At 51.5% G+C, this 25,652-nt stretch overlaps 1 protein-coding gene across 1 annotated transcript in view; it reads right to left on the reverse strand.

Annotated features, from left to right (window-relative positions):
• Positions 1 to 24,519, reverse strand: part of ABR (ABR activator of RhoGEF and GTPase) — a 216,054-nt gene extending 191,535 nt beyond the window's left edge. The window contains exon 1 of the mRNA XM_075561252.1: positions 23,523 to 24,519. Within this exon, the coding sequence (XP_075417367.1) occupies positions 23,523 to 24,504 (982 nt within the window). The 5' untranslated portion in view covers positions 24,505 to 24,519. The remainder of the gene's footprint in view (positions 1 to 23,522) is intronic.
• Positions 24,520 to 25,652: the final 1,133 nt, after the last annotated feature.

Below are 25,652 nucleotides of genomic sequence, written 5' to 3' on the forward strand. Positions count from 1 at the left end.
AGCTGCAGTCCTCACCCGACATTGACCTTACTTCTCCAATGGCAGACTCTGTGGCTCCGAAGAAACAAAAGGGTTAGAAAGAAAGAAATTCAAGAGCTGTACGGTACAAGACTTCTTCCTTGGCCGATTCTTCTTTTTTTTACTACCCTTAGGTCCAGTGATTAGCGAGAGTCATGGTGGCAAAGTGGGGTTACAAGTTGCGCTGTTAACTTGGAGTTCAGCAGTTTGAAACTACCCAGTCTCTCCAAGGGAGAAAGTCGAGGCTTGGTGGTAGTTACATAATCTGCTGTCAATTTAAGGGGTGGAGTCTAGCCTGTTGATCAGGCCACAGCTTGGCGACCTTATTTGGAGGTGCCAGGGAGATAAATAGCTGACTGAAGGCCAGATATAGACACTCTGCTTGATATTGACAAGACACATGGAGCTACCCTAGAGCCCTGGAGCTGAAGGAGCCACGTGGAGACCCACATCAGCGCTGAGATGCTTACATCGACACTAGATCCACAGGACTTCCCGCCCACTGGCCTGTGATCTTCCTGCATTCGGCATCATTGCATGTGTTTCGTGAGTCTGAAGAGGATTTTATCGATTGGTATCGGACATAAAGGGTAATATCAGACTTATGAACTTGATCTGGACTGGGCTGGGATGTTTTCTCAATATTGAATTGCTCTTGCATAGAAAGCTCTTTCCTATGCACACATGAGTGTCGATGAATTTGTTTCTCTAGTCTACCTGGACTAACACAGGCTTTTTACTCTCATCGAGAGTTATAGTCTAGTAAATCCACCGAGCAGTTCTACCTGGCCTTCTAGGGCAGTGGTTCTCAACCTTCCTCATGCCGTGACCCTTTCATGCAGTTCCTCATGTTGTGTTGACCCCCAACCATAACATTATTTTCATAGCTACTGCATCACTGTCATTTTGCCACTGTTATGAATCGGGTGACCCCTGTGAAAGGGTCATTCGACCCCCAAAGGGGTCGTGACCCACAGGTTGAGAACTGCTGTTCTAGGGTCAGGGCAGACTTGAGTTGACTGACTTGACCAATGAGTTTTGAGTTTGAGGCCCAAAGATTAGCTAGTAAATGGTCCTTCCAACCGGAATGGAAAATTCATTTTGCCACCCATCATTTTTTGGAATCTGACACTAGTGTGTGTTATTGTATTATTCCTACGTAGAAGGGTAAGTCAAAGAGCAATGTGAGTAGGCTCCTGTTCGTGCATTGTTGTTGTCGTGCTAGGTGCTGTCCAGTTGTGCTAACTCATAGCAACCCAAATACAACAGAGCAGGACATTGGTCGGTGTAAGATATGAAAATAATAATAATAATTTATCAAGGGTTCCTGAGAGAGGGAGGGAAAAATGAGGGGATGACAGAAAGAAAATTTTTTGGAAAGGATGATGGCAGCATATACACAAATGTACTTGGCACAGTGGATGGATGGATTGTGATAAGAGGTATAAGAGTCTTTGATAACATGATTTTTTAAAAAATAATTTCATTGGGAAACCTTCCCGCATTCACCCTACAGCCCCGATTTTACCTCTTGAGAGTTCCTCTTGTTCTACAAACTCAAAGAACATTTCAAAGGAACACAGTTTGAATATCTCAGGATGCCCCACTTCTGGCTTGCCACATGTAAATCCGAGTGGAGACTTCTCCCGGGGAAAGAGCGGAGAGATGGAAACAAAACACCGTGTTCGGAGGTACGTACACCGCATTGGAGGACATGTGGGGCGCAGTCACAACTCCATACTCTAATCGTTTGTGGAATCAAGGTTTCGATGGTTTTTACAGCAATCCTTGGACTTGCCCTTGCATGTACTTGTCACTGTGTGAGATGAGACGGGGCAACGGGGGCAGAGGAAGGCTGGAGTCATGATCACAATGTATAGCCTGAAGGAGCCCACTACTCAACTTCAGCCAGTGGTCTCTTTTTGTCGGGCATTCCAGACCTGTCCTATCTTTCAAGAAAAGCCAGAAATCTAGATTTTTGCATAAAACCTTCCAGTTTAGTCCATTGCAACCCCAAGGTCACATATCAGCCAATGGCTCACAGGCTGGGCTGGCCACTGGCCATGCCAGTTTGGGAACAGCTGTCTCCACAGGCTGCCCCATCTTCTGTCTGTTCAAAAGCCCCGGGGAATTCTGGGCCTGGTGGCCAGAAGGCAGTCATGTTGGAGACAACAGCTTCTTCAGGCCCCCAGACATGAATAATTAATTTCTGTTTTCTCACTGCCTGCCCACAGAGGTCACCAACAAGCTCTGCATTCAGGAAGGAGCCCCATGCCCTTTGGAGTCATGAGGACGCCAGGGTGGTGGCCCCACTGAGCCTGACGTGGTGGCCCAAGTGGGATGTGCGCACGGGCTCAGCGTGTACCCCACCGCTCCTGAGGAAGAGCACCAGAGAGGCTCATTAGAGACATGACCTGCTGGTGGAGGGAGGGGGGGGCTCCCAGCTGTCAGCAGGAGTGGCTCTGAATTCCTCAAGCTACCTTAAAATGAAACAAAAAGATGCAATTATGCAGCCAAAGGGAAGACAAGGCAGCTGCATACCAAGCAGGGCTTTATCCATTAGGAAGACCAACCGCAGGCCCAGCCCCCTCACCTTCCTGCCCAGACTGCAGCTGGAAGGCTCCGTAATTGGATGCGCTGGCTCCTGGATTATTCAAGATTTCCAGCCGCCTCGGGTTTCAAATTAAGGATGGAAGCAGACAGCGGGAAGAGCAAGATAGCATTTCTTTTCACCCCTGCAGTCTTATTTCCATACTTGTGACGCCTGATGGTGATACAATTAACCAGCACATGCTGAGAGATTACTAGGGGCCAGGCACTGGGTTAAGTGCTTTCATTGTATTGATTTATTTAAACTTCATGCCAACTTCATTAGGTATTGTTATCATATCATTAGGAACCCTGGTGGGGTGGTGGTTATGCGTTGGGCTGCGGATCTGCCAGATCAGCAGTTTAAAACCACCAGCCACTTCCTGAGAGAGAGAGAGAGAGAGAGACAGGGCTTTCTAGTCTCATAAGCAGTGAAAGCTCCCTGGGAGAAAGACAGGGCTTTCTACTCTCAGGAGCATATGCAGTCTTGGTAACTTACAGGGGGGCAGTTCCCTCCTGTCCTATAGGGTCACTATGAGTCAGCATTGACACAATGGCAGTGCATTGGGGTGTTGTGTTGTTCATCTTATCATCACTAGCCCCAGTCCAGTCACACATCAGTTAAGAGGCAAGGCTGGGATCCCAGCGCAGGCAGAGGTCCTAGCCAGGATGTTCTTGGCCCTCTCACCAGCCGCTGTTTGCATGCAGAGAGCTTACTGTGCGTCAGATCCTGTGCTACATGCACATGGTTCCTGCATGTTGTTTTACTTAATTTTTGTAAGAGCCAGGAGAGGTATAACCAACCCCCTTGGACAGGAGAGAAAATAGGTTTACAGAGAGGTAAAGTACATTTTGTGTTATGGGCACAAAATAAGAAGAAGCTCCAAAAAAGAAGCAGCAGCAGCTCCCAGCCTAATCCAAACCCAAACCCACAGCTGCTGGGCTGACTCTGACTCACCATGCGTCCGTCCCTAGGACAGAGGAGAACTTCCTGAGAGGGTTTCCCAAGGCTCTGATCTTCACAGCGGTAGAGTCTCATCTTCCTCCCAAGGGATGAAGCAGCTGGTGGATCTGAACATGAACCTTTAGGTTGGAGCCCAGTGCTGAAGCACTGCACCGTCAGGGTCAAAGCCAGGCAATTTAAAGCCAGGATCTTAACCACTACTTGGCACCGAGTCCGAGCTCATCCAATTGACTGGGTTCATAACCTTAAGGGCTGGGAAATCATCTAATCCAATGACCTACTTTTAGAACTGCAGCCTGCAGAGGTGGTTATGGCAAGATGGAGTAGAGTGAGCACAAACTTTGGATCCGGAGGAATGAGGTTCCAGTGCGCGCTCTGTCTTAAGTATTGGCTGTGTGACGCGGGGCAAGTGACTCAATGTCACTAGGTGAATTAACATGGGATGGGAACGACAATACTGCGCCTCATGGGACTACTGAGAATTAAAGTGAACTATGTGTGTCATAGAGCCCTGGTAGCTCGATGGTTATGCATTAGGTTGCTAACCTCAAGGTCAGCAGCTCCAAACCACCAGCCCCATCTGAAGGAGAAAGACAAATCTTTTACTCTCATAGTTATAGTCTCGGAGACTCACAGGGGCCTATCTGGTCACCATGGCAGTGAGTGTGTAATCAAGGAGCCCCGGGGACACTGAAAATTAGGCGCTGGGCTGCAAACGGTAAGGTCAGCTGTTCAAAGACACCTGACACTCTGAAAGAGAAAGATGAGACTGTGTGCTTCCGTAAAGAGTTACAGCCTTGGAAATCCTGGGCATAGTGTGTAAGGCCACTGTGGGTTAGCATCAACTCGATGGCCGTGGGTTTGTGTTTGTTTGTGTTTGTGTTTGCAGGGGGTGGGTCAGCATGTGTAAGTACCTGGGCAGTGCAGATGGTTAACAAGCTGGGCAACCGATCCAAAGGTTGGTGGATGTCAAGTGCACCCAATAATACACTGCCACCAAGTGGATTCCGACTCACAATGACCCCACAGGACAAAGCAAAACTGGCTCGTTGGGCTTCAGAGGCTGTAAATCTTTACAGAAGCAGAATGCCTCATTGTTGAAACCGGCAACCTTTCAGTCATCAGTCCAACCTCGAACCCACTACACGACCACGGCTCCTTCAAGTCCCCCCAGAAGCCCCTCACACTGCTCTGTCTGCCTACTAATACGAGGGTGCTTCAAAAGTTTTATTTATTAATGACAACACTAACAGATCTTTCTGCTCCAGGGAGGTGATTGAGAAGACGCTCTTCCACAAATTAACAAGGACGTCTCCAAGGGGATCCAAAGGCAGATGAAAAACATAGGTCCAGGAATGAATTTCGGGCTCGCACTAAATCTTAGCTCCAACTTATGAACAATTCGTTCTTACCTCATGGCCCTACTCCATACTCGCCCTCAGGAAGGGAACACAGAAGATATGGTGCTATAGCAAAGTGTGGTGAAGAAATTAGATGGTGCCCGACTGTCAGAATAGCATCTGGGGTCTTAAAGGCTTGTTTCCAAGCAAGCAGCCATCTACGTAAGATGTCAACTAAGTCCACATGGAAGAAGCACACCAACACCCATGACCCAAGGATTGTAAATCATGTAGCCCGAAGGTGATGGAGGGAGAGATTCTGATCTATCAGTGACAGTGGAAGCCGTGAGATCTGCAACAGGAAGTACGCCTCCGGTGATTTCCCTCTATTCCCAGCGGAGGGATGGGAATATTCTGGTTACCAAACAGAGAGTATTAGACTGTAGTTGTTCAGAATGACAAACCCCACTTCGATGGTGAAAACCTTGTTACTCGATCCCCCTCTGATACACGTTGGGCCTGATCTGTTTTTCAACATTTTCTGTGGTTTTTGGTTTGTTTTTCATATCGGGGTTTATCTTTCATGCATTTTGTCATTGTGGGTAGCCCTCTTGAATTTTTGTGACATGGCTTTCTGTTTTTTTTGGCATATGAAACCCAAGAGTGATGAGTCTATAGAGACAAGCAGAATAAGGCTTCCTGGGGTACGGTGGGCGAGGGGAGATAAAGGGGAGTTGATCCAAGGGGTTCAAGAAGGAAGAAAGTGTTTTGAACTTGATTGTGGTGGCAGCTGTATAACCCGACTTGCTGCGATTGAGCTGTGGATTTATATAATATTGGTATTCACTCCCAATAAAGTGGTTTTGGGGGAAAAAAATTTCTAGGGAAAATTCCAATATCTTTTAATGACATTGTTCCACAAACTTAAAAAAAAAACACCATTTTCTCATGAATTAGATGAAAGGATACAGAACAGATCACAGGTTTATAGTCAACATTTGGTGCACGTTCCGATTCAACTTGTCCATCGCAATGCCCTCTCTATACCATGACTTATGTCTGGGCCACTTCCTCCCTGGGGTTCCTGTTTCCATCCTGCCTCCTTTCCCGACCTTCCGAACTTTGTCTTTGGGTAAATGCTGCCCTTTTCATCTTACATGGTTGATTAGTCTAACAAGGTCAAGGGCCACAGCCTTGGAAGTTCCACCAGCCTCCATCCAACCAGCAAGCCCGGTCTCTTTCTGAGTTCTGACCCACCAGCCTTCCCTCATCTAGCTCAAAGCCCAACTCTCTGCCCTCGAGTCAACGCGGGCACCAGAGGGCGGTCTTGGCTGCGACCTTCCGGAAGCTGGTCGCTAGGGCTTTCTTCAGAGGCACTAGTAGGGACTTCTGAAACGGGACAATCCACACGAAATGCTTAAAAGGATGCCTGAGATAACACAAGTAAAGGTGCAATAGTTAAATGCTCGCTGCTAACCGAAAAGTCGTTGGTTCGAACCCAGCTGTGGAAAAACGACCTAACAACCAGCTTCCATAAAAATGACAGGCGGTTTTGGTTTTCAGAGCTCTCTGCTAGGGTACCGGATGGGAATTTCTCAGAGCCAGTGCTGCTGGGATTATTGAAAAAATAAAATGCATTTGAAATGAAAAAAAAAATGTTGACAGCCAAGAAAACCCTCAGTGGGCAGTTCTGTTCTGTCACAGGGGTCACTTCGGCTTGGAACTGACCCAACAGCACCCAACAGTAGCCATCCTGAGTGTTCCACGCATGTTAATGATCACTCTTACTACTGCTACCGTTACAGTAATGTCAATGTCCCTCTCACGGCCCCCACCCCGCCCTGGTGGCCTAGTGGTTAGTCATTGGGCTGGGATCCGAAAGGCCCAGAGTTAAAAACCTCCAGCCATTACTTGGAAGTTGGATGGGGCTTTTCACTCCTATACAGAGTTAGGGTCTCAGAAACTCACAGGGACAGACCTACCTTGTCCTATAGCGGCGGTTCTCAACCTTCCTCATGCCACGACCCTTTCAGACAGTTCCTCATGTGGTGGTGACCCCCCAACCATAACATTATTTTCATTGCTACTTCATCACTGTCATTTTGCTATTGCTATGAATCGGGTGACCCCTGTGAAAAGGTCACTCAACCCCGCCCCAGGGGTCGTGACCCACAGGTTGAGAACCTATAGGTTTGCTCTGAGTCAGCATCAACTCAAGGGCAGTTCATTTGCTTTCTTGACCACCCATCATCTTCCCACCAACTAAGTCCTGGTGGCTAGAGGTCAAAGTGCTTAGCTGCTAACGCAGAGGTTAGCAGTTCCAACTCACCGGTGGCTCTGCGGGAGAGAGGGGTGACATCTGCTTCTGTAGAGATTGCTAGGGAGGCTGAAGAGCAAAATTCTTGCATTGAACAATGAGCACGAGGCCAAGCACACGCTCACAGAGGCCGGGGAGGACGCCCAGGCAGATGGTTTAAAGGGCAGCATGCTCACTTTAGCCCTTTCCAGATGTTTGCCTCCCCAGCCCCAGTTCCCACCTGTGGAAGCAGCTGTGGTATTTTATCCTGGTTTCATCTGAGGCAACCGAATAGGTAATCTACAGATGAATAGTCCCTTAAGGTTTTGGCGAGGCAGGAGTCACGGGGAGCTAATAATAATGCGGACAGGAAAGAACACAGTCTACAGTCGACTGCGGTGCCGACTGCATAACTCTTGTTACTGTAGTGAAACCAGGGGACGTGACTCACACGCCCCTACAACTGCTAAAAGATGAATCCAAGGAAGCGGCAAGAGGACCAAGGTCATCCTGCTGGTAATGGAGAGCAGCCTGGGACCCTGGGGCACAGCTGAGTCATCAGACCGGCTCTGGACCACTCACCCCAGGAAGGTTTTGTCTTTTTTTTAATATCAGGAAAACAAACCCCTGCCTGGTTAAGCCTTTGGTTCGTTTTCTTTTGCTGCTGGGACAAATCACCACCACGTTAACGGTTTCGCACAACGTGGATTTATTTTCTCCTGGGATTGAAGTATTCTGATTAAGGAAAGCTCTGGGGGAGAAAGTGGGGGTCGCCTGCTCCCCTCAAGGTTTATAGCCTTGGAACCCCAGTGGGGGCAGCTCTCCTCTGACAGGCAAGGTCACTAAGAGCTAGAATCAACGCCACGGCTTTGATTTGGTTTTGTTTTCTAACAGTTCTGGAGGCAAGGGTTCAGAATGGGTCTGACGGGGTTCAAGTCAAGGCGCTGGTCTATGGCTTCGGTCATTCTACACACTCGACGGGAGAAGTCATTTTCTTGACTTTTGCGGGTTCTAGGGCAGTGGTTCTCAACCTGTGGGTCGTGACCCAACTGGGGGTCGAATGACATTTTCACAGGGGGTCGCCTAATACATGAGAAAACACATAAATATTTCACAGTATGTAATTACATATTGTTTTTTTGTTTTGTTTTAACAATTTATTAGGGGCTCATACAACTCTTATCACAGTCCATCCATATACATACATCAATTGTATAAAGCACATCTTTACATTCTTTGCCCTAATCATTTTTTCTCCTCTTTTCTTTTTTTACATTTTATTAGGGACTCATACAACTCTTATCACAATCCATACATATACATACATCAATTGTATAAAGCACATCCATACATTCCCTGCCCCAATCATTCTCAAAGCATTTGCTCTCCACTTAAGCCCTTTGCATCAGGTCCTCTTTTTTTTTTCCCCTCCCTCCCCTCTCCCCCCTCCCTCATGTGCCCTTGGTAATTTATACATCGTTATTTTGTCATATCTTGCCCTATCGGAGTCTCCCCTCCCCCCCCTTCTCTGCTGTCCCTCTCCCAGGGAAGAGGTCACATGTGGATCCTTGAATTACATATTGTTTTGCGATGAATCACTGTGCTTTCCTTATGTTTAATGATGTTCAATTTGTAACAATGAAAAGACATCCTGCATATCATGACGATTCATCACAGTAGCAAAATCAGAGTGATGAAGTAGCAATGAAAATAATTTTATGGTTGGGGGTCACCACAACATGAGAAACTGTCTTAAGGGGTTGAGGCCTTAGGAAGGTTGAGAACCACTGTCCTAGGAATTTCCCACAGCAGTCCTTGGCTCTCAGTCCCTTCTGGTCTCCCAAGCCAGCAACAGAGGGTGGGTCCTCCCACTGAGGCTCTTCTGACCCCTTCTTCCACCTTCTTTTCATCTTAAAAGATGCTTGTGGTGACAAAAGGTCCGCCCGAGAATCCGGAACAACCTCCCCATTCCAGTCTTTAAGTTAAACACCGACAGGGTCCCCCTCTCCAGGGCTCCTAGAGGTTGAGAAGTGGACATTTGTGGGGGGTGCATTTTGTTCCCTTGCAGTCCTGAGGCCCCGCTCCCAGGTCTACCCAGGAATCAGAGAGGAGGTCAACTCTTGTTGAGACCTGAAGGGTAAGTAGGAGTTTGTCACATGGAAAAATCTAGAAAAGGCATTCCAGGAAACGGGAGAGGAATGAGCGTGCAAACACTCAGCACCGCTGGAGCATAACCATACGCATGTGCGGGGGGAGGAGGAGATGGGTGTGAGGGTGGACCAGATCACAAAGGGCACATCTCAGGAGCTCAGGTGACAGAAACCACGAAGGTGACAGAACCACGAAGAGTATAAATGGGCGCATGATTCCCATGTAGGCGTTAGAGCACTTCCTTGGGCTTAACTGAAAGAGCTGGCAGCGGGAAGATTCAGGACAGGACGGGTTACTGCAGTGTCCTGGCTGAGGGGTGATGAGATGAAGGGACGGGTACTCAGGAACGGTCACGAAGCACCTTGTGTATGCCTGGCACTGAAATTCTGGGACTATAAAGACAAGACACAGGCCAGAACAAGGACCCCTCCCACCAGGCCAACCATAGCCCCAGGGCAGCAGGAAGGGGCCCACTGAGCCTCCAACTTGGAATGTTCTATTCTGCCTCTTCTCAAATATAGAAACATAAGTAGGGTATTGCTGGGGTCCCTGGGTAGTGTCAACACACTCTGTTGCTAACCCAGAAGTTGTACGTTCAAATACACGCAGAGGTGCTTCATAAGAGAGTCCTGGTGATGTACTTCTGGAGAAAACCCAGTCGTCGGCAATCCCACAGAGCTCACCTCTGGCCCCCCTGGGCCGCCATGAGTCGGGGTGACTTTGAGAGTCACTGGTCTTACCTGGATGCTTGCACAAGGTGGTGAACAGACTACAAGTCCCTGACCACTTCACAAGGGCGCGTGTTATTCTGTACACATTGTCTCTCCATAAAGAAGCAGCTGATCACGCGGTTTAAACGGGGGGAAGGCCCTCATAGCAACAGCCTCAGCACTTCGCCCGAAGCAGTTGGCCAATCACACATGTGTGTGCTCACTGGTCGCCGCCTCCATTTCCCGCTCTGTTAATGAGCCCAGCAGGAAATGGCTCCCCAGACTGACCCGACTTCTACAGGCCCTGGCGTGGGCACGGCACTTACCAGGGCACCTTGCCTGGAGCAGGTGCTAAATATATGCTGGTCCCTTCCCTGCCGAACAGCAGGGGGAAAGTTTTAAATCATTTCCCCAGCAGATGCAGGCAGGGCAAGCTCCCTTCAGACAGACTTGTCTCCAGCAGACAACAGCAAGGATGGACAACAGCAAGGATCAGATGGAAAGACGGCACGAGCTGAAGCTGAGCAGAAGCCCACGACGCTGCTTCGGGCAGGCTGACTCGGTGGGGACAGCTCAGTGCAGCAGTAACAAAGGAGTGTCACATGGTGTAAACACAACTTCACAGATGGAGTGGGGGGAGGGGGGAAGCGGCCAGAAAATCAGGGGGGCACAGAGCTTTCTGTTCACCATCCCTGCGTGGTTTCCAAACAGAGTTCAGTTTCCAAAACAGCCCAATGGGCCCCACCACCTGGACAAATCCACGTGGCCCCACGGCAGCCCTGCATGTCCAGAGGGCCCACCCCGCCCTCCTCGTCCCGGGGCCTCAGAACCGGACCAAGCAGCTGCGAACAAACCCGACACAACCAGAAATGCCCGGCCTGGCACTAAGCCGGCAGGGGAGGGCCGCCCTTTCTCATCCGGGACTATTCCAAAGGCAGCACGCGCTTCTCAAGTGTCTGCCATGAGCCCGGGCCCGGGAGCAACATTCCGGGGAGAGAGGCCACTGAAGCCACAGGGCCTCTCAGTTGGAGAGCCACGCTTCACAGTCGCTCCGTGAAAGCACAGAGCAGCGGCTCAATCGTCACTTGTTCGCTGGGCCCACGAATCAATAGACAGCACAGTGAGAAGACAATTGTGCGAACGCGGGGCTCCCTCAAACACCCACAATATGGGTTGCAGTCTTTGGAAATAGCTTGTGCCAGAGGCTGCTAGTGGCCCATACCCTATATCAATTCTTCCATTTTTTCCCCATATAACAGAGCCCCTGTTTCTTCTGAGACGGCTGTGTGCCCAGCTGAAATACTACATTTCCCAGCCTCCCCTGTAGCTCAAGGTGGCAATGAAGGTATCAACAGAAATCGTCGTTGGAGATGTCGAGGAAAGTGTCTTCCATGGCAGGCAAGAGCTGCTGCTGGCTCTTATGCCCTTCCTTTCCTGCCTGTCGCCCCCCTCCCCCCACCGCCCCATCTAACTTCTAACTTCTGCCTGGAACGTGACTGAATGCATCTCGAGAGCCATCTGGAACTACGAGGCAATCCTCAGGAGCAGGAGGATACGTCTGCATTCCTGACAATCTCAGAGTTCCTTGCCTTGCTGATCCTGGCCTGCTTATTTCTGGAATCCTTTGATAGGAAAGAGCTACTCCTATCTCGCTGAGGCCTTGGTTATTCGGGTTTTTCCATATGCAGCAAGTATTAAGTGAGCTAAGATTCCATTTGGAGGGGCTTGGCTCTGGGACTGGGGCCTTGAAAGCCACTGGCAAACTGTGTGTTGGCCGAGAGCAGTGGGCGGGGCGGGGGAGACAAGGGAAGGCAGGTGATGGTTTTACAGACCTCAAGGGAGTCAGGACTTGATTGGGGAAGGGCCACCCAGGGACCACACAGGACTTGACAGACCCGTCTCCTCTCCCCACCCCACGCCCCAAGAAGCAAACATCTCAGAATCGGGAAGGGCAGTGAGGAGGGAGCAAAGGGGGCAGACTTCCACTCAACAGAGGTTTGGGGGAACCATGGAGAGAGATGGGGAAGAGCAGGGACCTGGTTCCGCCAACTGACCGCGTCTGGGCTTAGAACAGTAACGGTACCATCTACGATGTATTCAATGCTTACATGCCCTGATCTGTGCCATGCACTTTGCACACCATCTCTCATTTCAGCGTCACACCATGTCCGTGAGATAGTCCTATGGTCATTTATGCCCATTCTGTAGAGGAGCCTGAAACTTGGTGACGGTCAGTAAGGTCCTTAACATAATTGTTAGGGTCCTGCGAGAGCCCTATAAAAACAAACAACTTTTTCCCCCCCAGACAAGGCAAGTGTACTCTGATGTCAAAACCAAGAAAAAGCATGAAGACCTTCACTTTAAAGCATAACAATCCGGAGCCCAATACATAAAGAAACCTCGCTGCCCTCCAGTTGGATTTGTTGTTAGGGGCCATCAGGTCCGTCTGACCTAAACTGACCAGTGTCTGTCTGTTTGTCACACGATGGCGGCTTGTGTGTTGCTGGGAGGCTGGCAGCGATGTCACTGGTATTTCAAATCCCAGCAGGGCCACCAAAGCAAGCAGGTCTCAGCTGAGCTTCCAGACTAAGAACAGACTCAACTCCCCACTCGGGAGGAAGAAGCCACTAAATACCTTATCATAGCTTTAAAGCATTGTCAGCGACTGCAGGCCTAAAGGGTGGGAGCAGAACGTTGTGGAAGACAGTGCCAGAGGACACTTGGAAGGTGACGGAGGAGATGTTTCTCAGAGGGAAGTTTATCATGGTGTCGGGAATGTTGTAAATCCTGTGGAAGTGGAGCCTCCGGGAGTGGAGCCTTCAGATCTTCATTTCCTGATGGGGCACGATTTGTGGTAAATAGAAACAGCTGGAAAAACCTGCTAATGATTGTAACGCGGGATGTATGACATATGAACATAGGAAAATTGGAAGCGGTCGAAAATGAAATGAAACGCATAAAGATCAGTCTCCTAGCACCAGTGAGCTGAAATGGATTGGTAATAGCCATTTTGAATCAGAAAGTCATAGGATTTATTATGCCAGGAATAACACAATCAAGAGGAATGCAGTAAAAAGGACATTGTAAAAGCCATCATAAAGTACAATGCTGTCTGTGAAAGGATTATCGACACGTGAGATAGTTAAGGTTTATTGTGCCAACCTGACTGATAAACACATGTGGGGTTAATTGAAGGGTGGAGAAATAAATGGCTCGGTGAACCTCGCCTTTCGAGTTCTCAGGTCTCTTGCTTTCTGATGGTCAGACCAGGGTGCAGCTGCCTTAGCCAGTTCCCTGCTTCAGCTGGCAAGGCTCACTTCCTGCAAGGCATCCCTGAGGAGAAACCGCAGAGACCTACCCTAATGAAGCCCTGGGTGCTGGAGCAGCCGTGTGGAGATCTCTGCCAGCACTGAGATGTTTACACATTCACTGACTTGGCTTTCCTCCTGCAGTCAGCATCATTGCGTGTGTTTTGTGAGATTGAGGAGAACTTTGTAGATTGGTGTCCGATATATGGGCTAATGTTGGAATTATGGGCTTGGGCAGCACTGGGTTGGGATGCTTTCTGAATGTACACGTACTCTTTATATAAAACTCTCTCTTGGGGAACGCGGGGAGGGAGGGGAAAAAAAAGAGGACCTGATGCAAAGGGCTTAAGTGGAGAGCAAATGCTTTGAAAATGATTAGGACAAAGAATGTACAGATGTGCTTTATACAATTGATGTATGTATATATATGGATTGTGATAAGAGTTGTATGAGCCCCTAATAAAAAATTTTTAAAAACTCTCTCTTATACATATATGAGTTTCTGTGGATTTGTTTCCCTGGTTTACTCAGACTAACACAAAGCACCAACCACCAAAGCTAGTGATGAAGCAATTGAAGATTTCTCCCAACAACTTCAGTTGGAAATTGATCGAACATGCAATCAAAAGTTGGAAACAAAGAGGAAGGACCGGGTCATTGGAAAGCCTGGGCCTGGCAGTAGAAATGAAGCTGGAGAGCGCACGATAGAATTCTGCAAACCTGACAACTTGCTCATAGCAAATACCTTTTTTCAAAACACAAGAGGCGGCTACACACATGGACTTCTGCAGATGGAAGACACAGAAATCATGTTGATCGCATCGGTGGGAAGAGATGAAGAAGAAGCCTCCTATCAGCAGCTGAAACCAGGCCAGGGGTTGACCGTGGAACAGACCATCAATTGCTCATACGTCAGTTGCTCATACGTCAGTTCAGGTTAAAACTGAAGGAAATTAAAACACATTCATGAGAGCCAAAATACGACCTTCAGCCTAATCCACCTGAATTTCAAGCACATCTCAAGAACAACTCATAGCGACCCTTTAGAAGGCTTCGCTTGCCAAGTGGGGCTGGTGGATTTGAACTACCAACCTGGTGATTCGCTGCCCAACCCTGAACCCACAATACCACCTGGCTCCACTACCACGGAGTAGACGCTGACTCATAGTAACCCTGCATGGGGTTTCCAAGGCTATACATCCTTAAGGCTATACATCCTTATGGGAGCTGACAGCGCCATCTTCCTCCCAAGGAGTGACTAACAGATGGCCTTGAACTGCTCACCTGCGGGTTAACACTGCCATGCATACCCCACAGCGCCCTCAGGGCATGGCAGAGTGCTGTGGAAATCATGTCTTCCTGGGAAGAAACACCAGAGGATGCTGAACGTTTCCGGTCTGGTTGGGTTTTCTGTTTGTCCAAGAGGAGGGGATTGTCAAGCAAGCCCACCCACGATGCTCTAGTGGACGGAGGTGTGTGTGTGAGGTATGGACAGTGCTGAGATGGGGGCTAGGGGCGCAGAGGGGTAAGCACTGAAGGAACCAGCCCACAGTGACACCGTAACAACTGTGGTGACAAATGAATCTCAGCACAGACCAGCTCATGTGTCTCAAAGGCTTGTGTGTTATCGTTTTCTAATATCGCTCCACAACAGTGATCAGAACACACCCCCAACCCCCTGCCCCCCAAATTACTTCAACACAACTATGGCTGAAAAGTAATGCTTCTAGTTGCTTAGACACGTCCACTGAACTCAAGAAATTCTTCCTGGACCCGCAATCTCATTAGTCACTAACAGGAAGGAGAGAAAGCCCATCGGATTACAAATGAGCTAAGCAACATGAGTATCTAGCAGGAAATACATGTCCCCATGACAATTTGAAAGAGAAAACAGCCTCATCGAGTAGAAGGGTGGAAACTGAAGTGGCAGTCGAATGAGCCTCTCAAGTTGAGAAATCTAGAAGCCTCTGATCTGCCTGGCCCAGGGTTGTCAGGGAAGTTAAGAGTCTCGGCTTTCATAGACTGACGAGAGTTCAAATCCTGACTCCATGGCATGTTGGCTGGGTGACTTTGGATAAGATTCTTTCCTCCTCTGAGCCTATAAAACGGAACTCATGACTTCTCACTGGGATGGCTATATGAGGTTATACGTGACGGTCTGCTGCGTCTGCTACTCTGATTTCAACGGGCCGGGCACCTCTGTCTGAAAGACCCCAGGGCTGCCTCGAGCTGGCTGCGTGCGACCCAGAGGCAACTGCATTGGTCTTGGAGTTCCAGATCCTCGTTTCTGGACAGAACCTGCAGCACAGATTCTGGAAGGTCCCTCTCATTCCGGACCGTCGCTGAGGTTCTACATAACGCCCCCTAGTCGCCACTCTCCGCAAAGCCCGCAGTTGGAAACCACCAACCAGCTCCTCGAGAGGAAGATGGAGCTTTCTACTCCGGTAAAGCATCACAGTCTCAGGGTCTTAAGACGGCTGCCAGGCTAGTGGCTCCTGAGGGACGAGATGTGGAAATGGGTCACTACCCTGGCCTACAAGAAAGTGATGTCGACTGGGATTCTGAAGGCAAGCGACCTCCGAGTGCTCTGGGCGTCCCTTGCAGGAAGCTAACAACGAGCAGAAGCCGAGAATCTCAGACTTGCCAACGGATCGGCCAAGGATGGGCACAGAGGCAAATGTCCATGCAGATGAAGAGTGCCCTTCGGGGACTGCCTTAAATATGCGGAATACATTTCAAGAATTGCACAAAAAGCCCCCTTACAGGAAACCTCAAGATTCAGAGGGAAAAGAGGAAGACGTCCCAGCGACAGAAAACTGAACAACGGAGAGCCGTTTCAAAGCAACTAACGCCCCGGGAAGGGGGAAACCCAGCGCGGCGAGCTCACTCGGCATTTTGGAATCAATGATAGATTTGGTCCCCCTGTAAAAAAGGAAATCAGTGACCAGTCGGGTGTACAGAAGAGCCTCGACTGGGCTGTGGAGGAGTGGGACACTGAGCTGGCCGAGGAACCCGCAACCAGAGGGCCACTCGAGAGCCTGGTGTCGAAATCGCCAAGTGTTCGCCTCTACAACTGTGTCAACGCCCAAAGGGAAGCAAGGAATTCACAGCTGGTACGCCAAAGGGAGAAACCGGCGTGAGGATTCAAAGTCAAGAAGAGATGGGAAACCAAGAGTACAATGGGATGTGATTTGCCAGAGAGCGCTGAGATCTTTCTAGGCTGATGCCCAGGGCCCCTATATGTCCTGGAATGATGTTCTTGCTTGTGCTAAGGAATGCCGGACCACACTGGCCTCAGCTCGAGACAGAATGTCCTCTTCCTAGATGACAGTGCTACAGACGACGGCCCTGAAGACACAGGCCAGGGAAAACTGATGGTTCCCGACTATTAAAAGATGCAGCGTCTGGGGTCTTAAAGGATTGAAGGCAAACAAGCAGTCATCTAGCTCAGAAGCAACAAAGCCCACATGGAAGGAGCACACCAGCCTGCGTGATTACGAAGTGTAGATGGAAATAGGGATCAGACTTCAAAAACAAGCAACCAAATGGATAGGAAGGGCTTGGAATGTAGTGGAGACCCAAAGCCCCCCTCTGAGATAATTGGACAGTCCCTCTCAGAAGGGACAATAAATCCAAGATATGCAGTATGGTACTGATAAAACATAGCTCTCCTCTAGTTCTTCACAATATTCCCTCCCCTTACTTATGGTTTTTATTTGTTTTACCTCATTAAACATGTTAGACTTCTGCATGTTCATTTGTATAATTAGATAGTTTGATACATGAAAGTCAAGACAGATAACCCTTCAGAAACTGTAGCAGGAGTAATGGTTCCCTGAGGATCCAAGAAGAGAGGGTGGGGCGGGGGAACTGATAACATTGATGACTGTGTAACCCCACTCGAGGGGAGCAAACAACAGAATGGTAATGTGAATGGCTCGCTGGTAATCCAGAGCCTGGCTGAGAGACCTTAATAAATGCTTGTTGAGTAGAATGAATGAATGCAGCCCAAGAGCTGCAAAGGTAAAGACCTCTGGGAGAAAATGTCACCTGTCTGAGACATTAGCCCTATTGACTTGGCATCTTAACTGAGCAACTGAGACCAGCAGAGACTGGACTCCGAAAAGCGTCTTCTGGGTTTTGCCGGAAGAACGTACGTGTAACAGACGGTTAAGCGTAAACCCACCCAGAGCGGCCTCCGACAAAGGCCTGGAGATTGGCTGCTGACGGGAGCACAGCCTTAATCCCCCTCTGGAGCAGCCCCACTCGGCACGCATGGGCCGCTGTTGAGTCTCAATTGGCCAGACAGTAACCAACAGTGGAGGGGTGTATGCTGATGGGACCACAGGGTGTACACCCTCCCCGGGGTGGCCACGCACCCACTGCAGAGGAGAGGCATAGCCCCAGAGCGGGACAGCAGCACCTGGCGCCGGGGGCAGGGGTGGGGCAGGGCATGCAAACTTGAAAGGGGAAGGCCAGGGCCTCCCCATGCAGGGGCGCAGCAGTGTCTGCTCCGGGGCACCCAGGCGTGGAGCGGAAGGGCTGCCACGCAGCAGGTGTTCATCTGTCGGCTCCTCAGGGGAGCTGGAGTCCACCTGGGCCCACATTAGCATGCAGAGCCCTGGGAATTGATCAAAGAAGCGGCTACAGTGGGGCCTGCCGGGGACTTTAGTGATACAAAAAGTAATAGTGAATGTCGCATGTATGTGCAGCCAGCTGCCCTTGGCACCAGGTGCTCTGCTCACTCCTCCACATCATTCATGACATTTCACCTTCAAGCCATGCTGAGAGGTCCCAGTTACCGCCCACTGCCATCAAATGGCCTCTGACTCATGGGGACTCTGGGCATATCATCAGAGTGAAATGCGTCCCTTAGGGTGTTTCGTAGCTAGTGTTTTGGAAGCAAACCACCGAGCCTTTATTCCCAGGTGCCTGTCAGTAGATGCCAACCTCCAAACTCTGGGCGAAGCGGCTGAGTGAGTTGCCATGTGTACCAGCCCGGGACTCCCTCCTACGAGGTAGGTGCTGTCGTTTGTGTCAGTCCAGCTGAGTCTAGAATAGCACGGATTCTGGAGCCAGAACACCTGGGTTCAGATCCTAAGTGCAGCTTCTGAGCTGGAAGAACTTGGACGGGGTTATTGAAACTCTCCAGGCCTCAAGCTTCTCTACGCATGATGGAAACAATAAACAGGCCTGTCTCGTGAAGTTATTGTGCTAAATGACTATGCTGAGAACAAGAGCTGTCACCGGCAGTAAGCATCAGGGAGTGTTTGCTATTCTGGGGGTGCCATGGGGGGTGAAGAAGTGGACTGCTAACCGTAAGGTCAGAGGCTCAAACCTCCACTCCCCACCTCGGCTGTCAAGTTGCAGTCTCAGAAGCCCCAAGGAACAGTTATACTCTTCTAGTTGGCACACTGTGAGTTAGCATTGGCTCTATGACTCTGGGTATTCTTGTCATGCTTGTCTCACTGATAGAGCCTGGGGCTCGGGAAGGTCTCACAGCTGATTAAGAGGCACAGCCAGGACTCCAGCACAGTCTACTTGCCCCCCAGCATGGTTTCACAGTCACTTTTCCCCACTCACAATACATTAAGCATCAGGCTACTAACTGCAAGGTCATCGGTTCAAAGCCACAAACTGTTCTACAGGAGAAAGATAAAGCTGCCTGCTCTTATAACAGGTGTACTGGTGGCACACTGGTTACACATAGTGTTTCCCATGGTGTAACACGTAATGGTTCCCGTAAGGTCCGAAGTTTGAAGCCACCGGCCACTCTGAGGGAGAAAGACAAGGTTTTCTACTACTGCAAAGAGTTAGTCTCAGATCAAAGAACAAAAAATCATATCATTGGGTGCACACCTTCATGACACGATCGCTGAGGACAAACGGGTGCATAAGCAAATGTGGCGAAGGAAGCTGATGGTGTCCGGCTATCAAAAGGTATAGCATCTGGGGTCTTAAAGACTTGAAGATAAACAAGCGGCCATCTAGCTCAGAAGCAACAAAGTCCACATGGAAGAAGCACACCAGCCTGTGCAACCACAAGGTGTCGAAGGGATCAAGTATAAGGCATCATCAGAACAAAAAAAATCTTACCATAGTGAATGAAGGGGGAAGTGCAGAGTGGAGACCCAAAGCTCATTTGTAGGCCTCTGTAGATCCTCTTGCAGAGGAGTCTAGGGAGATGAGTCAGTCAGGGTGCGATGTAGCACCGATAAGAATACAGCTTTCCTCTAGTTCCTAAATGCTCCCCCCCCCCCCCACTATCATGATCCGAGTTCTACCTTGCAAGTCTGGATAGAGCAGAGGATGTACACTGGTGCATATAGGAACTGGAGGAACAGGGAATCCAGGGTGGATGATACCTTCAGGACCAGGGGTGTGAGGGGCGATACTGGGAGGGTAGAGGAAGAGGGGGTTGGAAAGAGGGAACCGATTACAAGGATCTGCATATGACCTCTTCCCTGGGGGACGGACAACAGAAAAGTGGGTGAAGGGAGACGTCGGACAGGGCAACATATGACAAAATAATTTATAAATTATCAAGGGCTCATGAGGGAGAGGGAAGCTGGGAGGGAGGGGGAAAAAAAGAGGACCTGATGCAAAGGGCTTAAGTGGAGAGCAAATGTTTTGAGAATGATGAGGGCAATGAATGTACAAGAGTGCTTTACACAATTGATGTATGTACAGATTGTGATAAGAGTTGTATGAGCCCCTAATAAAACGTTAAAAAAAAAAAAGAGTTAGTCTCAGAAACCCACAGGGGCAGTTCTACCCTATCCTCTAGGGTTGTTATGAGTCAGAATTGACTTGCTGGCAGTGAGCATCCTTTTGTTTGGTGCATGCTCTCCTAAAGATTACAGTTCCAGAAACCCACGGGGGCAGTGCTACTATGTCCTCTAGGGTTGTTATGAGTCAGAATTAACTTGAAAGTAGTGGATTTGGGGTTTGGATTGTCCCCATTCACACCACCACCTTTGGCCCCATACCGATATGGCCTAATCTTGCCTGGGTCCAACCAACGCCAGGCGATGCTGAAAGGAAGAAATCGAAACACAAAGGCAATCTCTCTATTGAGACCCTGATTTTGACTATGACGTGTATAAAAGAAACAAGTGTATTTGGCTTTGATCTGACTCTCATTTAAGAGAAAATGGTCCTTTTGCAGAGCGGGGGCCACTCACGCCCCTGGAGTCTTTATCCACGTGGCCCCTGGGGCTACCTCTCCTTGGAACCATGGTACCAATGCAAAGCCGATTGCCCAATAAATCCGACCTTTGGCTGAGCATTTCTGAATAGTGACCATGAATGTGAGCATTGTCACTGGGGCGGGAGCAATAACACAAGTGCCAACCCAGCAAAAGAGCATTATGAGCCCAGATTATTGTACTGTCCCAGGTCCCACCCTGCTGCCCGGGACACTCTAGAAAGAGCCAGAACCATGCTAGAAAAAGCAGATGTGTCATGAAAAACCAAGGCATCTCTGATTCGGAATGATCTGAGAGCAAGCTTTGAAGCATCCACCGAACGGGGAGAGGTGGGGTAAGCTCTGTAACTACAGCTGTGCCAAGATCCAGTCAAAGCCTTTTAGAAATAGCACCCCGTTTACTCCTCATGGAATCGGTCTGAGATGAGCAACGGCTGTGGGTTCCATTCATTTTACAGATGCAGAAACCGAGATACAAACAGTTCCAGGAGCTTCTCCGAAGGCCACACAAGCAGACTAACTTCAGTGTCCAGGTGCTTAATCAATATTTTCAAGTGTTTGGGGCAACCCACAGCAAGAAATACATGCACAGACCATCACCCAATCGACATACAAACACATTCGGTATATAATTAAAAACAAGCTTGTAAACGGAAGACTGTCCATTATGACCAGGTGCAATGCTCTGTGATGCTTTCTATTCTCTTCCACGGTTCAAAAATATCTTCCATAAATATGGGTGGACATGTTAGGCACTGTCCTTTGGCTGCGTGTATTGGTGAATGAGAGACACAAAACTCCCTGCCCTCCTAGTTCACTTGGGGAGAGACGGACAGTGGAGTGAGGTCCACATGTAAAATCGGCGCATCTGAAGTGGTGATGGGTGGAGGCTATGGAGAAAAATAAAGCAGGGAAGAGGGCTGGAGAGTGCACGAAGGAGGACTTGGAGATCGTCAAATAGGTAGGCTAAGGAAGGCCTCAGGATGCTCTCCCTCCACGCCACACTGATTGCAGTGGGTTGCTTGCTACTCACCATGTGAAAACCCCAAGACACCTTTTCCTAGGCAGTGTGCACATGGACATGCACATATGTCGATGTGTACACATGAACGGGCATGTGGGCCTGCGGCTCCATGCAGTCACTCGCTGGGGAGGCTTTGGAGTGAGGAGGCAGAGCTCCCCCATGCAGCTGGAGCGGGCTTCCCCACAGGAGCTTGCCCACAGAAGGGCCCAGAATGGGGGCTGAAATCCAGACCAGGCACCAGTCAAAGCTGTGGGGGGCAGACACATCCTCTGGCTGGTGTCTTCATATCAGAGGAAGGAGATCTTTTTGCCATCGACCCACCTAGCAGGAGCCCCTTTTACAACTGGTTGGCCCAGGGGGAGAACTGATTTCTAACTTGCTCACAGATGCCCTAGGTGCCAGCATCCCTAAGGAAATCTCAGTGCATTTCCACAGCTGGCAGGATGGCTGGTGTGGACCTGGCAGCAGGCAGTATTGGAGCCAGTTCTGAAGCAGCTGGGGCCACTTGGGAAGCCTCCGTTGAGGGCATCCAGAGGTTGGCACTAGAGGGAAATCTGTAGCTCTTCCTTTAAGTTAAAGGGACACATAAAAACACATTGGCGCATGGGTGGCAATGGTATTACTTATGGGAAAAGCAGCCAATCTCTTCTAATGAATACACGTAATTGATCAAAACAGATGATTTGCTGGGCCTTCCAAATGCGCTTTTAGCAAAGTGGACAGTTTTTCATTCAAATGCAAACTCACTCCGATAAAATCTAATAATGGAGATTTTGGATCAATCCCAGCAGAGCTGATTCCACCCTACCCACCCCCTCCTTCCCTGAGCAGGAAGGCGCCTTAAGTTTCTGCTGTCGGCTTGAGCCACCCAGACCCCAATTAATGCTTTCCCTGTGGCTGAGGCCACCCTGAGAGCAGCACGGGGACAGTTCAGGCCACCGTACATCCTGTCTTTTCCAACATACACCCATTCCCATTCCGGGACCTAGGAGGATCTGGGTAGCTGGGAGACTTTCAATTCAATGCATCTACCTAGTCATGCAAGAAACATGGAGTGATCGCTCACTGCAAGGCTAACAAGAGACCACAGAAGATTCAAAGGTGACTAAGACCAGGCCCTGTGCAGCGAACAGCAGATGATAGAGGAGACCCAAGGGGTGGGGGTGGGTGGGGGAAGCCTCATCCCAGTCCAACAAACACTTCATCTTCCTGAGCTTCAGTTTCCTCCTTTATCAAATGAAAACCCTGGACTAGACAGGATCTCTGGGCCCCATGCCAGCTCAAAACCTATATGCTTCTAAAACCTTCCCCTTCCCGCTCAGGTTCAGGCTGGTAGGAAGCTGACAGAGAACAGCCTTCTAGGGAGGACAGAGTCAGCAAAGGGGAGGAGAAGAATCTGTTCTCCATCTGCAGCGTGAGAAGCTGGTTTACTGTGCCCAGAGCGTGAGCTCTGGCTGGGAGGAGATGAGACAAGTTTGGAAATTGAAGTGGAGGCTTAAGATTTCCACACCAAGAATCCGGGGCAAAAAGTGAACCCCTGAAGCTTGTGGAAAGCCCCTGCTTCGCTAAGAAAGCTGGCCGCTCGGAGGAGGTGGGACCGAGCAAGGGTGGGGTTGGGGTGGGCAGTAACGCTGCAATTATGAGAGCAAAAAGGCTGGGGCCTGAAAAGATTCTCCCCATGGTCTGCAGACGTGATGGTAACCAATATTCCACCACACTCTGCGCTCGGCAGACCGCGCGCACGGCTCATTTTCATTAACTCGCTGGAGTCAAAATTACTTTGCATGATCCTTTTTCAGTTTCCGCCAGCAGCTTCCAGGTAAATAGGTACACAGGCCCCTTCTTCCCGGGCTCAGCAAGCTCTGCTAAGGAGGGATCACACGGGGGTCACCAGTCCCGGGTGGGGCGTGCTTACCTGCAGAAGAGACGTCCTCGTGGTCCGAGCTGTTGTGGCTGTAGTCGCTGACCCTCTCCGGCGAGCTGTGGCCCGTAGAGTCCCGCTCCGGCACCCACAGAAACCTCTTGCGCCGCCACTGGGGGAGGTGCTCCCGCGCCCCGCGCCGGGGGCGCTCCTCCGAGGCGGAGGGCGAGCTCCGCCCGTCCCTGCCTTCGGCCTCCAGCTGGTCGAGGTCCCGGCTCCGCCGCTGGTGATGCTTCCGGCCCCCAGGGATCAGCTGCATCCAGCGGTGGGGGCTGCTCCCTCGCGTCGGCTTCTCAACCTCCTCGCGGGTCCCAAAGCGGCAGGGGGCCATGAGCAAGTGGCCCAGGACAAATTTCTCGTTCAAATCCACCATCTCGAAGTCGTGGTCACTGCTGTCGCCCCCATCGTCCGCGCCGGAGGCATCCGCCTCGCCCTCCTCCGAGCCCCGCCCCGAGCGGGTCCCGGAGGAGGGCCGCTCTTCTGCCGGAGCGCCGGGAACGCTGCCATCGTGGCCGTGGCCGGGGGGCGCGCAGTCCTCCCGGGGCCGGAGGAGGAGGCGCGACTGCAGCAGCTGCTGGTGGATGGCGGCGGTCAAGCTGCGCACCGCGCCCCCCGCCCCGGCCGCCCCCGGCCAGGTGGGCAGATCCAGGCACACGTAGGGAGCGGACCCCTCGGTCTTTGCGGCCACCTCGGGGTCCCCGCTGCCGCCCGCGGTGTCCTCTGCCTCGCGCGTCGGCGGCTCCCGCTCCCGAGGGGAGGTTCCCCCGCTGCCGCCGTCCGCGCCGCCCAGGGCGGCCTGCAGGTAGTCGACTTTGAACTTCTCCTCCGCCAGCACCTGTTGCAGGCGCTTCAGGTTGAGTTTGCAGCGCTCCAGCTCCCGCTCCATGTCCGGCACCGAGTCGAGCCGCATGACTGGGGCTGCCTCCCCGGGGAACTCGGCCTGCCAGTGGCGCTCGAACTCCTGCGGGTCCCACATGCCTGCCGGCCGGGAGTCCCCGTCGCGCGTCGCCGCGGGCCCAGGGGGCGCCCGCCTCTCCGCGGGCAGTCCGAGCGCGCGCGCAGCCGCCGGTCCCCGACGGGGAAAAGCTACAAATTAAAGTTGTTCCCCTTCCGCTCTCTCGCCCGTCGTCGTGGCCCGGGTTTCGCCTGCCTGACGTCAGCGGCCACCCGCGGCGGAGGCGGGAGCCTGGGGCCCTGGGCCCGCCCCGACCCGCGGCGCGCGCCGAGCCGGCCGTCTGCAGCCCCGGCCCGCGGGCTCGGGCGCCGGAGAGCCGCGCGCGGGGTGGGCGGCGCGGGGCCAGGCCGAGCGGGCGCGCCTCGGAGCGGCGCCGGCGGCAGGGACAGGCCAGGGCGGGCTGGGCTCGGGGACCCGCGGAGGTGGGCGCCGCGTGCCCGGCCTCCTCGGGCTGCGCAGTCCCGGCCTCCGCGCACCGCCCCCGCCGCGCAGGAGCTCGGAGCGCGGGGCCGCGCGGCCGGCGAGGGCGGGCGCGCGCGGGGCACCCTGGGCCCGGGCCAAGCCCGCCGCCCCTCTCTCGCCGCAGCCTCGCCGCCGGGAGTCACCGCGGCGCCTGGGGCGCCAGAAGGAAGGAGGGGACGCCGGTAGGTGACGCGGGGCGCCGAGTCCAGGGGAGCAGTGCGCCTCCGGCGGGCGCTCCTGCGCGGGCTTTTCTGGAGCGCCTTGGACTACCTTGGCCTTATCACAGACGGTCGAAGGCCAACCCAGGGTTCCTCGCGTCCCTGCAGGCCTTCCCAATACTGCTGGAGCTTTTCCGGGAGAGGATGGGGCAAAGGTGGCAGAGAGCAGGAGGCGCTGTGGCTGCTGCTGGAGGGCCCAGGACTTCAAAGCTGAGGGCGCTCCCTGGGACTGAGTGCAGAGCCAGGCCTGACAGGGGACTCCTGCGTTGAGTGACTGAGTCCCACTCCTGGAGACCACGTGCGCATAAGCAGATCGCCAGGCCTTACTTCTGAGGTGCCTGGGGTGGGTTCAGCCCTTAGGCTAGTTGCCAAGCACTTAACCGTGGGCGCCACCCAGGGGCTCTGAGGACCCTCCCAGGAAATCTAAAAGAACGCTTCACCCCACGTCCTGCGTGTGGCCTCAGACCGGGAAGGGGGAGTGGTGAGCGG

The sequence above is a fragment of the Tenrec ecaudatus genome, chromosome 10, assembly GCF_050624435.1.
Source record: "Tenrec ecaudatus isolate mTenEca1 chromosome 10, mTenEca1.hap1, whole genome shotgun sequence".
In the NCBI taxonomy this organism is placed as follows: Eukaryota; Metazoa; Chordata; class Mammalia; order Afrosoricida; family Tenrecidae; genus Tenrec; species Tenrec ecaudatus.